The 15821-nt window shown below is 42.0% G+C and overlaps 1 protein-coding gene across 1 annotated transcript in view; it reads left to right on the forward strand.

The window, feature by feature from the left end:
- Positions 1-15821, forward strand: part of ELOVL6 (ELOVL fatty acid elongase 6) — a 78770-nt gene that overhangs the window by 40082 nt on the left and 22867 nt on the right. The window contains exon 2 of the mRNA XM_059469790.1: positions 9385-9516. Within this exon, the coding sequence (XP_059325773.1) occupies positions 9385-9516 (132 nt within the window). The remainder of the gene's footprint in view (positions 1-9384; positions 9517-15821) is intronic.

Below are 15821 nucleotides of genomic sequence, written 5' to 3' on the forward strand. Positions count from 1 at the left end.
AAATGTCCTTTTTTATGAGTTCCATTTGCTGCCTTCTCTTCCACAGGTTGCCTGGACATTCAGAAAGTTTGAAAGCAAGGCATTTTATTCTTCAGTTCCATTACTGCAATGTCACTGGTACCACTATCCCCTTCTAATCAAAGCTAGGCCACCAAATTGTATTGCTGGCTTGCTCTCATCCATGTGTATGGCTTTAGGTCTTTAGGTGGTGAAGAAGAGTGGAGTAAGCGTATATCTGACGTGGTTTAGGAATGGTATGTGCCAGTTTAGAACTCCCACTAAAACCCAGGCTCCTCTAACTCACCCCCCTCCTGGCCATTCCCCTGCTGCAGAGGAGAATTGGAGGCACCACAGGTTGAGATAAGAACAGTTTACTGGAACGAGCAATGAGAAGAGAAGACAAACAGTAGCAGCAGCAATACTAATGACAGAGGGTACAGGACAGGAAGGAGTCACACACAAAACCCCCAGCAGCCAGCAGGACTGGACAGCTCCCCCTGCCATGCTCACTTGACCAAAAGGAACCCCTTCTTCCCAGAAGAGACTCCTCTACCTCCAACCTCAGCAGTGACATGTGGTGGTAAAGAATAACCTCTGGGTGCCAGCCATGCCCTCTCCTGGCTACTGCAAAATTAACCCTGTCCTGGCCAGACCCAGGACAGCATTCTAAATTATTATGCTTTTCAGGCATCCCCTTAGTTTGGTTTCCTCTAGGATAATTTAATGTTTTCTAGCACTGAAAAAGTTATATGGTGGTGCTTTTTATAAGGTGATCAACAAGCTCTGGCTGTAAGGTCTTAATTGTGTATTATTTTTTGCTGTCCTGTTTCTGCCATTGCACTCTGCTCTATGGGAAAATCATGCATGACTCCTTTGGCCGAGAACGCTCTCAGGGAAATCAGAACAGTTTTATTTGTTTGTGTTTTGCAATCCACTGACAGTTGTAGCAACATCATTCTCTGAGGCTGTATTGCAGAAGGCTGGAAGGGAGCAATGTCCACTGGAATGTCTTTTAGGGCAGATAGAAAAGTAACACACTTGCTGCTTGCAACCCCTCCATTTTCCATGCTTCATCTTAAATGACTGCTTTTATTTTTACTTAAATATTTTTTGGGATCCAACAGACACTTTCCCAGAATAGTTACAAATTGCCTTTGCAATGGTAGAGAGACGTGAACTTGCCGTTGTGGTGCTGAGGCTTTCTGCAGGTGCACAGGCAAAGACATCTTCAGTAAAGTGTTCTTATTGATCTGTTAGTTGAGTTGTGTTTTGTTCTGTTTAATAAACAAATATCTATTTGCTCAACAGTTTAAAAAAACAACACCTGTCTATATAAATAATATTTTGAGTTTCTTCAGGGATCTTCTTGGATTTGAAGGATTTACATTGATGTACTCCTTTAAGTGTAAAATCATGAAATGTCATAACCATTGATTAATTTGATCAGATAAACAGATCAAAGGAGTAAGGCAGTTTGGAAATCTAGTTATTTTCAGCTATTTCTCTATGACATACCTCTATTAGCATCTTCATTAACTGCTTTCAGGTGAGAGGTAGGAACAAACAGAATGATTTCAGCTGGGAGGGATGTAGGTTAGTAGTTGCCAAGTTCACTTGCAGTTGTGTTTACTAGCTCCAGGTTTTTATGGTGGAGGCCAGAGGTTTACATTTACTTTGATGAAATTAAAAGTGAAAGTACTCTAGCTTTTCATTAGAGCTGCAGTGCCTATGACCTACATTAGCTTCTCTGCTTTCTGCCATCTCTCCACCAACTGCCTGAAAGTCTCAACAATGCCTGGAAATATCAAGTGGAATTGGGACACCCTGACTTGTCACCTGTTATAACCCCAAATATTTGTCTTAAAAACTATGTATGTTGTCAGAGTGATATCAATGGATTTAGCAGAGGCTCCCATTCAAGGAGTTTCTCTGACTACCCTGAGCTCCTGTAAAGGCTCTTAACAGGGACAGGGATAGCCATCATTTTTCCCGTAGGGTCCTGTGGGGCTAGATTCAAGTCTAAGCACTGGCCCTGTAAATCTTGGAGGGAGTTGTGCAAAAATGGTTGTTACCTATGATCAGTGTCAGTAACAGTGGGGTCAGATGCCTTCCCTGGGATGTGGCCCATTCTTGGGATGTGTGGTGGCACTGACAATGAGGTGGTGCAGGCTATGACTTGGGCTGAACCGTGTCACTTGGGATGCCAACTGGGTCGGAGGGTATGGTGTGGCTCACCCCAGTCACCCAACCCACTGAGCTGCAACTTCCACTCTTGTCTGTGCCAGGTGAAAACTTCAGGGGTGGCTTTTGTCATGGCAAGCACACTCACCTGCCATCTCCACTGGGTGGGTCCCCATTCACAGCTTAAGTGGAGGAAGTCCGGGGCAGAGCCAGAGATGAAGCTGATTTTCCTTCAGTGATAATTTTGGCAACTTGACTTCAAAACCCAAAATTTTGGAACTTGTTTTGGGGTGTTTTTCTGAAGTGCTTTCTATTTGGGAAGTTCTTTTCTCTTGTGACATGGCTTATATTTGGGATTGTAACTTTTTTACAGATTTATGATTTGTTCCATCAAGCCTGTATGAGGCTTATAAAGAACAGGGGACCATGCTTCAGAGCTGAGTTTGCCCATTCTATCTGAAAAAAACCCCAAATTGTTCCTGAATTTTAACTTCGTTTTCCCACCCTTATGCTTTTCTTATATTTTCCCACTCACAGAGAAGACAGCAAAAGTTTGCTGCTTTCTTTGTCCCTAGCTGCCCACATTTGAAGTGTGTGTCTAATACTCTCTAACACCTATGTTTTACAAACATGAGTATTATAAATTACTGGCAAACATTTCAACAAAACAGATGCAACCATCAGGGAGGTGCAGGACATGAGCCACCTTACCCCATGCCCCCACACTTCCGTGCCCTTGTTTCTCCTCTCTGTAATTTTAGGGCTGTTGTCTGCCCTGCCAAGGCAGGAGTGGCTTCCTGCCCCTGGGTCAGACTGAATGCAGTGTGGGCAGAGGCTCAGGTGGGCACAGCCTCTTGCTCCCCTGGGACAGTGTTGTATTGCACTAAATAGTTTAGCTCTTGCAAATTGGCTGGTGGTGAACTGGGGCTATCTCCACTGGACCAGAGCAGGCTATGAGCTGGTGAGACGCCACAAAAAAATAGTTGTTCTGCTTCTCGGAGGTTGCTGGCCCTGCAGTTCTCACCTTTGGCACTCTGACCTGGGCAGTGGGGACCTGGGCTTCACTGCCCCTCCGCTCAGCCACTGGCACTCATAGAGCAAGAGTGCATACACAAGTCTTCCTCATCCTTCTTCCATCCTTTTCAGCAATGTTGTGCTTGGGACAGGTCTCACATCAGTCCTCCTGGCAGCCTCCCAGGCCCATGTTTCTTTCCTTTGTGTGGGTTAAGGATCAGGGCAGTGACACAGCTACATCTGGCAGTAACGACAGAATTGGGTGATGGGAACAGCAGCCTAGAGAGAAGGCACATGTGGGGGAATAACAGTCCCTGGCCCATGTGTGGTTCCAGGGCCCTGACTCCTCTTCCCTTGCTCTCAGACAGGAGAGAGGTGCCTGGAGAGTTGCTCCAGCCTTGGGGGAAGCACAGACTGGCACATCCAACAGTACCTGTCATAAGGAGGCTGAATGGCCTTTGAGACACAGGCTTTAGAAATGAAGGGATCAGATGATTGGTATGAGATACATCTGTGGTTACTCTCTGATAGCTTTTTACGTCAGAGACCATCATCAGTGAATCACCTACATGTCTGTGTGACTGTCATCACTGCTGTGCTAAATATAAATGTCAAAGGGTATTGAGATGCAGGAGTAAATCAGACTCTGTTGGCATGTGGGTATCAGACAGGTCTTCCTCTTCTGTGTGTCCTTCTCTCTCTGTTATGAAGGCTGCTATGGTCAATGGGAAGCAGCTGCAGGAACTCAAATCTAAGCCAGGAGTACAGGTTATATTTTCATACATGGATCTGGCATATCCACACATTGGATCTCTTCTTGCTGGTTCTGTCAAAATTGCATCAGTGGAGAGAGAGAGAAGGTTTGCTTTGACAGTATTTCTGAGGTAGAAACACTGAGAGACTGAGAAGCGTTTTCACACCCCTTTTTTATACAGAATGTGTGATTTTTAAATAAGCACCAGAGAGAAAGTAACTTTGCCAAGACTACCAGCCCTGCTGCCTGATCTGTGGACATGGGTATGTTGTGTGATTCGCATGGGTTCAGGTTAAAGCACTTGAGCTGGACTCTCAAGTTAGCAGTTTCAATTATAAACCTAAGTTATTGTTGTTACTTTCTGTTGAAAGCTGGGAGAAAACAGTAGGAAAATTCCCTTATATTTCATATAGCCAGACATTATTTTCTTTCTTTTTTTTTTTCAGTAAATCTGGTTGGGTTTTTTTTGCAGCAATAAAATGGTGATGAAGGCCAAGAGAATAACGTCAGGAACCTGAAACTGCTTGTTTACTTTCAAGCAACACTCTGCTCTGGCAACTGCAGTCGGATTTTTTTAACCTGTTGTTCTCCTTTTACAACAGATGAAGTGATAGTGAATTTAAAAATGAGCCTTGAATGTGCAAAGTAAATACATCTTGATTTAAAAAAGCTTTAAAAATCCTACGGAATGTAGAAAGAGGGGCTAATACCACTTTACTACTCCTTTACTGAAGGCTGTTATGCAGATAATCCTATATTGCATGATAAATGAGAGTTTAACAATCTGTGATAAGGTTGTCTTTTGGGCATTTCTCTAAGGACTTTCCTTAATAATTAAGGAAAATCCAGTGAAAATAGTCAATTTTATTGTACACACACACACACACATACACACACATATATATATCTGTTTACTCATTAACATCAGAGAACTCTACAATAATGACTCAGGCTGCTATTTTCAGGGGGAAAAATGGCAGCAGTGCATCTGGGCTTGAAACCACCTCCTTCAGCAGTAGTGCAATATTCAGGGCTATTTCACTTTGCATCAGAGACAGGGGGATGTCTCATGCTGCTGCACATGAGGCTCACCCTCAGGCTTTGGCCCCTATTTTAGAATACTGTGGTAACATTGCATATTGCATTTTCATCATTTTATAAATAAGTGCTTCTGTGGAAATCAAGATTTCTTAATCCTTAGCCATTTGTTTACAACTGCTTTCCTCTTTGGATTATTTGCTGCCCCTTCCCAGTGCTGTGTTTTCCTGCCTAAGGCTTGGGTGGCTTATCTCTTCTTGTCACTCTGTGGTGCCTTGAGTGGGCTTTCCTGCGTGGGACTCCCTGCTGGAAATGAGTAGAAGCTTTGTTTCTGTCTTTCTTTATCATTCTCAGTTTCTGCCTCCCTCTTCTCAGCTATACTTTTCCTCTTTCCTGTCTCTGTTCCTCTGCCCATGGATGCAGGAAGGATCCTTCCAGGGGTTCCAGCACAGAAAGAACTTCAAGCTTCCTGGCCTTCCATGCTGTCCCAGCTTTATGTCCATCTCATGGCTGCCAGCTCCCATCATTTGCTGCCATGTTTACGGTTCATCCTTTCTCTTCTCTTTCTCACATCACATGTCCCATCTTCTTCCTCTCCCTTTGCCTCATGACACAGCCATCTCTCTGCTACTGTCCTGGAAGATCTGTCCCACATCTTTAGCCCATAGTCCCTCTTGCCTCCCTCTCTTGTAGAAAGCCCAAATATAGCTTTTAATAGGTTCTCCAGAAGCCTATAAAGGGGGAAAGAGCTGGCAACTTTTGTCAGAGGAACATGGAGTTGTATTCAGTACAGATAGTACTTAGTCCCTGAAGTCTGAAAATGTAGGAAGGTGGGAGACAACTGTGAGAAACAGAAATGCCAGAAAAATGTGGAGGATTTGGCAGCCCTGTCTTTATGTCTACTGTGTTACCCTGCAGAACAGAATTGAAGACAAACATATGAATGTGCTAACATTTAAGTTATTGATGCAAGTCTGTTACCGAATTACTTTGAGGAATTTTATTTTTTTTAGTTTCAAGGTTAATTTTTTTGGTCATTGTTCTGCTCTATTTAGTTTCTTTTCGGGTAATAGTATAGAAAAGGTACATTACAGAACAACTCCAAACCTCTGTCTTCCAAAATGCTTGTTCAATATTTCTCTCCTTTGGCTAAAATCATACCAGACCCAATTGAATTCTGTTATATTGCCATTGCTTTATGTCACTACCCCAGCACCAGATTGTAGTATGAACCTTTGGGAAAATCCATCATAAAAACACTAGTAGGAAATGGTTAATACCAGTCTAATGGAGTTTATCAGTTTATCTTAAGAGTACATACCTCTGCAACCCCTTTGTAACTCTGTCACCTGGCCTGCCCAGTTCTTTTAACCATTATTAGGATGAAAAAATGGGGAAAATTCAAAGTCCTTTGAGAGCAAAAAGTAGCAGGGATCAAAACAGTGGATGATTTCAAGATCAGCCTAATCATTATTCAGTATTGTGCTTACCTCTGATGGAAGATAATACTACTGTGTCCCTCCTTGTCTGAAACTGCTGACAACTGCTCTCTGCAGTTCACATCATGTTTGCAGTCAAATCTTGCCATGTCTGCCTCTGCTGATACAAAGCTGCCACTGCTGATACAAAGCTGCATACTCTGGGAGTACCATTTACCATCATTGTAAATAATGCTGTACTCGTTACAAAGCTCTAAAGTGACCTAAAATTTATCTATTCTAACTACTGTAACATAACTATTGACCTCAATAAATTGATTGAACTCACAAAAGATAGTTTCAGTAATAAGAAGCAAAATGAAATGTTACTTGATGTAAATATATAGATTATCTAGCTCAGGGTGAAGTGGAGACAGACAGAACATAGACCTGAACTGCTAACTCATACAGACTGCTTTTCTTGTCTTGAACTGGAGCTGAAGTTGAATTGTTACTTTGAAGTCTCAGCTGTGTTTGATCTAGAACTGAACTGTTTCCAACTTGCCTTTTGCAAAGTGTCTCTAGCTCCTGCTCTTGAATCCTGACATCCTCCCATGGCAGCCTGCATGGCCTATGCTGTGTTGGCAGCTGCATGGCAGCGCTGCATGGCACTCTTTTCCCCTGCATTACTTGGGGTGTCATCCTGCTCTGCTCTCAGTTGCTTTGGAGATCAGTGCAGGACAGACCTCACCCATGCCCAGGGTGGCATTGAGCTGGGCTTCACACTGCTGCTGAAAAGGCTGCAGAGGGAGGAGATAGGAATGCAGTCCAGACTCACACTAAGAGCCTGCTTCTATCTTTCAACCCATAAATCTTGTGTAAACAGTTAGGTGGTTCAGTACGAGCAAGCTTGAGGTGGTTCATCATTACCCAGACTGGTTAACAAATATTTACTGATCTCCAGCCAAGTTAAAGTGCAGTCATGCTTTCAAATTGGTGATTCTGTCCCTTCCCTGGCCAGTGAAGTAGAAATGAATAGGTTTTTTTCTGTATTATATGAATAAGGGCTGATGCTTTGTCATTTTCAAACCCTGGTCATGATAACCATTGCCCTGGCAATTAGACCATCTCAGTGCACAAGGTGAGAGGGTGCTGGCTCCTGGGTCTTCCTGGGGCTTTTGCCAGCATGGATGCTAAAGCTCACCCAGTGGATTATAGGCACTGGGTCCTCCCCTTCTCAGAGCATCAGGTGTATTTTCATGCAGTTACCTGCCTTTTACAACACAGAGCTATAAAGATATCAGTAGAAACACAGTTTCTCAGTGAGCAGAAAATGGCATGCTGCAGAATGCTTACTGATACGCATCTGACTCTCTTGGGTAAGTTTTTACTTAGCTTTCAAACTTATATAAAATTCAATTCATTTATCTTGATTGAAGGTTGCATTGAAGGTTCCAGTCAGATGTGCTACAGCTTTCTTAGTTTTTCTGAACCTTCCAGGAAGACCCTTGGCCATCGAGGGTCTCATGATCCATTACCAGCTGCCTTGAGGAGGCACAGGCACATACTGTGCTGTACCACACTGCTTGGCCCTGAGGATCATGCTGTGCTATGCTGGACAGATTCCTTGCCATGAGATAACCTCAGCTAGCCAGTCACAATGGAAGAGCCCAAAGGTGGCATCTACTTGGTTCCAGTAGTGACACCATGGCACATACTTGTTTTTATCTTGAGGTGAAGCAACATACTGTCATTTAAACACCAGTTGAAAATCCTGTGAAAAGTCTGAACACCTCAGTATGGCTGAGCCTCTCTCCCAGTGGGAAGCCTGGGCAGTATGCCATGCCCTGATCATAGGCCTGTCTGCCACAGCTACCCTTCAGTGTCAGAAAGAAATAAAGGTCCTGTAGCCTGCTGCTGTTCTTTTCAGTCAGGTTAATGAAGTAGTTACCTTTCTTTAGAGTATTTGTCATTCTTTCTTGGTGTACAATAGGAGCCAGAAACTCCTGGTTCAAAACCATAGTCCATAGTTCCTATATTTGTGAATGCAATGATAAATTATGTAGAGAAAATTCTATTTTTGAATAGATGCCCTTCCAGTTAGGCCACCATTAATGATGTACATTATGAAGCCTTAGTCAGTATAATGTTGTGCTGTGTGGGAAGGAGTCCCAGGCTTGGTCTATTTTGGACCTCTAATGGTTGATTTAAAATGAGTTACAGTAGCAGAGTTCAAATATTTGGTGATTATTGCTGAGCTGGACTACTATCAGGCAGTTTTAAAAATAAAATTCGCAATTTGAGGAGTATAATTGAAGTTCCTTTAGAGAGCTCTGCTTGACCTTTCAGCAAATGCACTGGATTTCCTGAACCAGCAGTCACAGGCAGGGCGATGCCACAGGGCGGTGCCAACCAGCATGGTTCTGCTGCTTGATGGGGCTATTGACCTCTCCTTGCTGATCCTCTGCCTCTTGTGAGACTCATCATGGTGTGTTGCAGGGCTATTGATCTTTAAGTGTCTTTTTAGGGGAAACGGTGGGAAACTAAAATGCCACATAGGGAGGATCCTCCAGGAAACAAAAATTTATATGCAAAAGATAAATGAGGCACAGAATGTGATCAGCTGGTTCAAGTTCCAGCCATGTTTTGCTTGCAGAAGTGTGTCTGGGCTCTGCCACATCTATTCTATTCCTCACAGAAGTTCAGTCTTCTGAAACTGGTGAAAAATGGGAGCCAAATTTGTCTGTCCTTTTTCAGAACTTCCCCAGGGTCAGTTTTGCCTGAACCCAGCCATGAGTGCGTGCAGGCATGTAGTTTCATACTGCAATGATAAGCTCAGCTGGAATGCAGGAATGTCTCTGAAAGAGTTTCCTTTCAAGGAAGCACACAAGCCCTTAGCCATGATGTCCATATGTGACTCTGCTGTGTATCTAATATTAATTAAACATTTGACAAGTGTTTTTTGGTTTTGTTTTGCAGGAAGAAATCATTCCTGTTTTCAGCTCTGTACGCTGCCTTTATATTTGGTGGTCGGCACCTAATGAACAAACGAGCAAAGTTTGAGCTGAGGAAGCCGCTAGTGCTCTGGTCTTTGAGCCTCGCCGTCTTCAGGTAGGCACTTCCTCACACCACCTGCCTTGACACCAGGCCCTGGAGAGGTTTGGGCTTCTTCACCTACAGCAGCACTGCTAATGCACCAACAGGCTCACACAGAAATGGCATTTCTTTGCTTCTGCTATTCAGGGTTGCGTCCTGATCCATTCCTTAACATTGAAATTATTCCTTTTGACTTAGCAGATCATAAAGCATTTGAAGAGGGGAGAAATCAGTAACAAAGGTGAAAATACAGGAGGACATGGGAAAAAGCACTTATCATTGCAATACATTTACCATGCAAGCTACAAATGGAAATAAACACATTGAGATGTTAGTCTTGTCTCAGGTGCTAGTAGTATTATGTTTATGTGGTGTGTATGTATGGAATATTCAGTCAGGACTCACCCCATTACAGTGAGGTAAAACAAAAGTCACTGCTTTGATGACAGGTAAATTAGACCACTGTAACTGATATCAGGAGCTGACTTCTGGTTATTCCATCACAATTGCTTGTGACTGTAGCAAAAAGGTGGCTCCACAGGGAAAGGCTGTTTCTTAGTGATGCACATCTCTTGGCTGTGTGTTGACTCTGTATTTAGTATGGGGAATGTCATGTTTGGATTGTTGGTAGTTGTTGAAGTCAAATTGGCCAATCTGAACTCCACTTTACATGCTAATATGCTAATTTTAATGAGGCTGAAGATAAATGAATGAATAAACAAATGCTGATAAAAACAGCCCTTACAAACACACAAATTTTGGTACAAATTACTAGTAGCAGTACACAGATAACCTGAGGACTATCCTTCATTTCAGGGACTATTGGGACTGTAATTTAGAGCTCACTGAACAACATAGAGACCATCCACAAACCATTATCAGACACTGCTACTCATATTTTTCTAATTTCAATATAATACTTACTGATTATATTACTTCACAACTGCATAAAACATGTTTGCTTACTGAGCAGGTGTGAATGGTGCATTGTTTCTCACAGAATGGGAATAGTTTTTGCTGAGAGACTCTACAGAGTGAAATAAAGCAGGAATGGGGAAGTTTGGAATTTTTTCATGGTTTTTCCTTTTGTTCTCCAAAATTGTATCACCTTGAAACTTTCCAAAACTCTGGCAGGGGAAAACAAATTGTATTTCTAATAGCTAGGGCATGCTAACAAAAGAACTTTATTTTGGCTTGGTTTTAATAGCTCATCAGCACATCAAAGAATATCTCAGAGCAGACAAAACTTTTAGTGGTCTGGATAACTTTGAGAGCAAGTTGTAACACCTTGGAAATTTGTAATTTTCATTTGATTGCACTTGGTGCTGTATTTCTGGCTGTGTGTCTAACATCATTTTGCTTTAAGGTCCTGTAAGCAGTTGTCATTGTTTGTTCCAGAAATGGCTGAATCTCAGCAGCTGTTGAATTGGATCCTAGATGGCATTTTGGTTTTGGATCAGTTTGTGAAGTTGTTTGTAGCCAGCAGGATCCCAATTCTGATAGTACTTTCTTAATCAATGTGGACAGTAGGAACTAGATGGCTTACACAAAGCATTTGTAGTTTAATTCTCAATCTGAGGTGGGGAAGCATGATTTTGGAACTCTCCTTTGCATAAGATGTCTAGGGAGAATTTAAAAATCATATTATTTTGAGATGTGGGCTGGCATTCACAGTGTAGAATTTTAAAGCAATTTCACTGGCTAATTTCCTCCCAAAATCTCAAGTAATCAATGCAGTGATCAATGAATAGCATGAATTTACACTGCACTGCCTAGATGGACTTTGACATAAACAGATTCATTGCTTGCTGATTGGAGTTTCCCATTATAATCATATGAAGTAGCTAAAAACTCATGGCCAGCATGAGCTGCTGAGCGATGCTGGCTGATAAAAAACTGTGGACTTCATGTTTTGAAGCTTCAAGCTGCCAGGATGAATCTGCCACAGAGAGCACCTCAGGGCAGGCACTCAAGGAGAGCTCTGCTTGTGCAGATGAGAAGCATTGGCCAGAAGGGCAGAGTTAGGAGAGGGATTCACAACTGCACAGTCTGCTTCCTCTGTCAGCTCAAATAGCACCACTCAGGGACAAGGGTTCCTGAAGCCCTGCAGAACTCACCTTTTTCTCCGTGTGTTAGGAAAAGAGACAGCAGAATGGAGGAGGTGTGTCCGATGTTTGGCCTGCACAGAAGCACTGTGCATTTAACCTGCTGGATTTGCCACGGGCATCAACTGATTATGAAAATTATATGACTATGTTTTGCTCTTCTGAGGTGCTGAGTAGTGTGCAGAAGAGAGAAATAGGGAAAGGGAAAAACCAACCCCAAATGTTTGCACCAAGACAGCATGAAACCTTTGTAGCTTCCCTAGCAACATGAAATCCCATACAAAACCCCTTGACTTCTTCCCTGGAAAACAGGAGAGGTGACAAAGAATTCATGAAGACATGAGACAAAGACTTATAGAAGTGTTCACTGGAACATCCATTACCTGGTGCTTCAGCACCAGTGTCCTTTCTGGGGCCATCTGTCACAACCTTACTGACTGTCTCAGCAAGCAGCACTTGACATGCTGTGAACTTGCCAAGCAACTTGGATTTGGTTTTTTCTGGTTCCTGTTGTAACTAGGTGTTGTTTATATATGCTTGGTCTGAAAGGCATTCCAGCTTCCTCCAAAGGTCTATTCAGGTACATTTAGGAGACTGGATACTTACTACGGATCCAGAAAAATGCTCCTTAAGTTTCAAAAGATTTCCTCTTTGCCTTTCTGGGATGCTAAAATGCTCTGACTTTTACAATACCTTGCAGAAATTCTAAGTAAATTTGTCGGCCATGAGTGGTTGTACTGAGGAAGAAAAACCTGCTTGGAGAGCCCTCAGTATTCTGCCTCAAGGTCAGTGTGAGGCTTTTTTCTGGGCTCCTTGTTTATCTCGCTTTTAGCAGTCCTACTATTTTACCTGCTTCAAATACCCTCAGAAATAGTAACACTTAGCAGAGGCTGAAAAGATGTGTTTTGGGCTTTAAAAGAAAAGGAAATTGCCTGCCAGGCAATCACATGGTCCTTCTTCAGAAGGTATCCTGTATGCCCTCACGCTTGCCAAGATCATTTAAATGTGGTAGCTCCTACAGTAGGAAACTCGCCACGCTTATAAATAAACAAAGCAATTACACTACCCTGCTGAGCTTGCTGAGCATTCAGGAGCCTGGTCAAGAGCGAGTTTTGTGTCAACACTGGCAGCCAGCAGGATTTCTGAGAGAAAAAGCAGCTTTGTTTTCCTTTGAAAGCATTGACTGGTTTTGAACATTTTGTCACTGAAAACTTCAGTAGGAGCAATGACAGTAAATCTTGCTTTTCATTTGGAAGCCACTGTGAAAACATCATCTCCTGAAATCTTTGGCTGAGAAATCATTTTGAGATACTGGGGTTGCTGGGCTGGTTTGGTCTTTTGGTCCCTAACAGGTTTGTTGACTTGTTTCAGTCATTGAAGATTTGTTCTGTTTTGTTTTGGTTTGTTTTCTACATTTTAATTAAGTGTGTTTACCCAGCCTGGTTATGTACTGAGGTCCTTGGGGAGCAGAACCGTGTTGCTCTGTGGTAACAGGAACCTGCTGTTAGGCAGCTACACAAAAGGTCTTTCTTCAGTCCCATAAGACCCCAAGGAAACCATTGCTGTTTCACCTGCACAATTAGAGTGACAGTCAGTCCTGTATTTTTGAATATTTCTTGGGGGCAAAACACATCAAACCTGAATTGCCAGTTTTATATTTGTGACACTTTGAACATAAAGTCAGGGCCATTCATTCAGTGTTTTACTTGGAGTCAAAGCTGAGGCCAGGATTCACAGAAGGATACAAGTCATTAATTCATGTTTTCATTACATCTCAGATGGATTTTTGTAATTCCTTTTATAGGCCACAGAGCCTGTGTATGGGTAGCTTTTCTTTCAAAGAGCTTAAACATGTTTGATCACCTCATCTTCACAGAGGACAGCAGCATGGCACCATTTTCCTATGTATCCTTAAGGGGCTGACAACAGAAGTTTCAGGGTCAAGGCTCTAACTAATAATAGTAAAAGGTTGTCTTCCCTAGGGAGTGCTGTCACATCAGTGCAGCAGGCAAGGAAGCTAAAACATCTAACGTGATGCAATCATTTGTAGGCAGAGGCTTAGCTTGACTTTGGCTGGTGGGTGCAGTGAAAGGAAGAATATCTCTTCATCTAGCCAAGCCACATCACTATAATGCTCTTATCATCTCCTGAGATCACTTAGATTCTAATCCAAACCCAGCTATGCATTGTAGCTGTGGTGGAAATGAGTAGGTGTCAGTACAGGGTTTCCAAATGTCTTTCTCCCACTTTCTCTAAGCAGTAGAAATAGTATCAAATATAGCTAAAAGGTTGCTACCTGCTTACCACAGAGCTAACCAGAGCCTCAAAAGCAAATTCCTGCAACAACAGGTGTTATAATTGAAAGACAAACCCCAAAAGACACACTAAAGGAAGGTGACTCACGTTGCCTTTACAGAACTGGTGTTGACTGATTTCCTACTGAAAGCACAGCAGCGCGTGTAGAGGGGTTTGCACCCACAGAGGGATCCTGACAAGGGAATCCAAGACATGCCATTATGTGAAGAGCTCAATTCTGAGCTGAATGAAACAGAAAAGACAAAACATATATTTAAAGAAAAGATTCAGTTGCTTGGATTTGTGACTCTGAAATACTTTCTAGTTGTCATGCGTGTAAGTAGGAAAATCGATAAAAGATGGTTGAGATTTATGTCCCATTGTAAGAACTGCTGTTCACAGATACTTGCTGTGGAGATTTAAACACAACTTAATTTCATATGTTGCTGAGCAACCCATCAAAATCTTAAAATACTCTGAAATTGTATAAGGTCCTGACAGTACATTCAAAGAGAAAATTAATTACTGAAAAGAGGAATGTTTGCCAAATAACGTTGAAATTAATAAGCACATTTAAGGTGAATTAATACTCTTCTCAATTATAAATTTAAAAGGAAGTTAATTCAAAGTGAAACATTCCCTATATTTGTAAAGCATTTTTAATGCATATTCTCAGGACATTTCTCAGAACCCAAATCAGTAAAAGGCTTAATATGCACCTACTTAACAATTTATTTCTATAGGACCATGTTCATCTTTACGTACTTACCTGATTTTTTGCGTGACAGATAAAGAAACGTTTTTTTAATTACCATTTTGGAGATGAAGTTGAATGTTGGGTGAACAGTAGAAATTCAGAATGATTGGAGAGAAGACAAAAATCCATTGGGTAAAATTTAACAGTTTAAGAAGAAAAGTTTATTTTCCACAAGTTACTCCAATTCCAGTAGGAAAATAGAAACAGCGTTGTGTAGCGTGAATTCATACAGTGCAAGACAAATGGTAGCTGGCATTAAAAAAACTGTATAGAGGTGATAAAAATATACAGACTAAGAAAAATAAATTGTCATAAAACAAAGAACTGTCAAGAAGATGTATCTCCAATATCTACCTTATTTATTATAACTAACCTTATTCCCAGATTTGTAACTGATGCCATGTGGCAAAATACTGTGCCCATCTTCTGAAATCTCACCCCTTTGTTCACTCTGCTGTTACTGCTGTGGACTCCTGTGTTCATCAAAGTAATTTTGAATGTAAGCTGATTTTACTCTTTTTACCTACTCAGGCCTAATTAAAAGTAAACCATGGAGTAACTGTGAGACCTGGCTGATGGTACTTTACAGGAGATACGGATAGGATTGTCTAAAAATTATTATGAAAAATCTCTACTCAGTGCTAAGCTGCACCTAGGTTCTTTAAGACCTTTTCTTTTTCTCTGACTTAGCTTGCTTGCCTTTATTGCTGGAAAATGAACATCTTAGTGAAGTGAATTCACTACATCATTTGAAAAACTGTTGTGCTCGTTTTGCCCCTGTTCCTTCCCCTCTCTCACAATCAATGAGTGTGTTCACACTCAGTGTATCACGTTGAATTACATCTTTCTCATGGGCTCACCCTCTCCCAGCCCACAGGAGCTCTCATAGGTCACCCACCACCCAGCATGAATAATACCCAAAGCAAAGCCCCCGAGAGTGAAACTTTGCCTCTCAATTTTATACAGGGATCAGACTGAAGTGCACATTTGAAGAATAAAGAACGTCTGTCTGGTGGCTTAAGTAGGGAACTGTACTAGAGAGAAAGTATATAATTAATTTAAAAGGAATCAATCAGATCCATCTCTGCCTGTGTGGTGTCACTTCTGCCTTTTACTCAGCCTCAACACTTGGTTCATGAGCATGGTGAAAGGGCCTCCTCCAT

Source organism: Ammospiza nelsoni, chromosome 4 (genome assembly GCF_027579445.1).
Source record: "Ammospiza nelsoni isolate bAmmNel1 chromosome 4, bAmmNel1.pri, whole genome shotgun sequence".
NCBI classification, from domain to species: Eukaryota; Metazoa; Chordata; class Aves; order Passeriformes; family Passerellidae; genus Ammospiza; species Ammospiza nelsoni.